This window comes from Paroedura picta, chromosome 16 (genome assembly GCF_049243985.1).
Source record: "Paroedura picta isolate Pp20150507F chromosome 16, Ppicta_v3.0, whole genome shotgun sequence".
Classification (NCBI taxonomy): domain Eukaryota; kingdom Metazoa; phylum Chordata; class Lepidosauria; order Squamata; family Gekkonidae; genus Paroedura; species Paroedura picta.
In genome coordinates, this window is record NC_135384.1 from 15,545,926 (window position 1) to 15,547,901 (window position 1,976).

Consider the following 1,976-nt stretch of genomic DNA (forward strand, 5'->3'; position numbering starts at 1 on the left):
CCTGTGAATCTTGCTTGCTGATTCAGCCTCTTGAGATCTGGCTCACTGACAGCTGTGGGTCTTGTCTGCCCTGCCAGCCTCCACTAACAGCTGCTGGCTCCTCCCCTGCCAGAGTTGGTTGAAATAAGGAGGAAGGGTCCATGACCACCAACAAGCACAGTTGATTTAGAGTGATCCGATATTGTTTTCAAGGCAAGAGAGGAACAGAGGTTGTTTGACATTGCTTGCCTCTGTATTGCAAATATTTTAATTGATGCTAGATGCTATGCGTCTTTGTTTCTAACTATTTATATGCCTTCCTTATCTTAAAAAAAATATGACTATTTCTTTAAATTTCAAAATTCAATGTAAGGATTTTTCTTCATCTTATGACCAATGAACTCTTAGTTTTATGTAACTTGTACATTTTCTGCTAGTTCTCTTCATGGCCTCCTTTACCTCTTTGTTTCTCAGGCTATATATGAGGGGGTTGATCAGAGGGGTCAGGATAGTATAAAAGACAGAGAACATTTTGTTCAGCTCTATGAGAGTCTCGGTATCTGGCAACAAATATACAATGCTAAGGGTACCATAGAAAATGGTCACCACAGTAAGGTGAGAAGAGCAAGTGGAGAATGCCTTTTGCCTGCCTGTGGTAGACGGGATTCCCATAATGGCAGAAATGATGGCTACATATGATGATATAGTTAAAACAAATGGGGGCAAGATGCAGAGGGCAGACAGGGTAGCTGATAAAAGTTCTACCGGATGAGGGTCATTGCAGGTCAGTTTTATCATGGGAGTGAAATCGCAAAAGAAATGCTCAATCAGATTGTCACCACAAAATGTTAACTGCAGTGTGAACATTAACAAGATGGTGTTCACCACAAAACTGCTCACCCAAGATCCGGCCACAAGCTGCAGACAAACCCTGCTGTTCATTAGAGCTGAATAATGCAGGGGCCTGCAAATTGCTACATAGCGATCGTAAGACATGGCAGCCAGGAGGTAGCATTCTGTTGCTGCCAAGAAACCAAAAGCCCACAACTGTACAATGCAACCAGTAACAGGAACGCTTTGATTCTCAGTTAAGAAACTGGCCAGCATTCTGGGGAGAATGGTTGAGGAGTAACAAGTCTCCAAACAGGACAGGTTGCCCAGGAAGAAGTACATGGGAGTGTGAAGGTTTTCATCAGTTATAACTAGCACAAGAATGAGAAGATTCCCAGCCATGGTCATTAGATATATCACTAAAAACACCAGAAAGAGAAGGATATGCATCTCCCAAAGTTCTCCAAATCCAAGAAGAATGAATTCTGTGAAGACAGTTTCATTTCTCAGCCCTAGTTTTTGCATGGTTGAACCTAGTGGAAGAATTCAAAGATAATGCAGTCAATATTGATATTTACATCTAGTACCATTGGTCCATGAGCCTCTTGTGGCGCAGAGTGGTAAGGCAGCCGCCTGAAAGCTTTGCCCATAAGGCTGGGAGTTCAATCCCAGCAGCCGGCTCAAGGTTGACTCAGCCTTCCATCCTTCCGAGGTCGGTAAAATGAGTACCCAGCTTGCTGGGGGGTAAACGGTCATGACTGGGGAAGGCACTGGCAAACCACCCCGTATTGAGTCTGCCATGAAAACGCTAGAGGGCGTCACCCCAAGGGTCAGACATGACTCGGTGCTTGCACAGGGGATACCTTTACCTTTACCTTTACCATTGGTCCATTTGTAGACATTTCCCAGAATCCACTGGTTATTATTTAGAAGGACCTTTTTTTTTTTTTACTCAGCCAATGTTTTCACTAAGTCTCACTTAATTCCCTTTTCTTACTGCTACAACGCTCATGGCTTTTAGTCCATCCATGTCCCACAATCTGCAGCCCATCATTTTTTTTTTTTTTTGCACAGCCTCTTTCCAGCAGAAAACCTGTTTGACCCAAATGATAGTATTAAAGTGGTCAGTCTTCATTCTGTAATGGATATGCTCTCAACTACAGCCA

At 43.3% G+C, this 1,976-nt stretch overlaps 1 protein-coding gene across 1 annotated transcript; it reads right to left on the reverse strand.

The window, feature by feature from the left end:
* Positions 1–366: 366 nt before the first annotated feature.
* On the reverse strand, positions 367–1,335 carry LOC143825489 (olfactory receptor 11A1-like). Its single transcript, XM_077313516.1, has one exon. It carries the CDS (start codon positions 1,333–1,335, stop codon positions 367–369), a length of 969 nt encoding a protein of 322 aa, XP_077169631.1.
* Positions 1,336–1,976: the final 641 nt, after the last annotated feature.

Bases quoted from the DNA above. Each gene is read 5' to 3' on its own strand.
- LOC143825489 (XM_077313516.1), bottom strand. From the start codon at position 1,335: ATGCAAAAACTAGGGCTGAGAAATGAAACTGTCTTCACAGAATTCATT.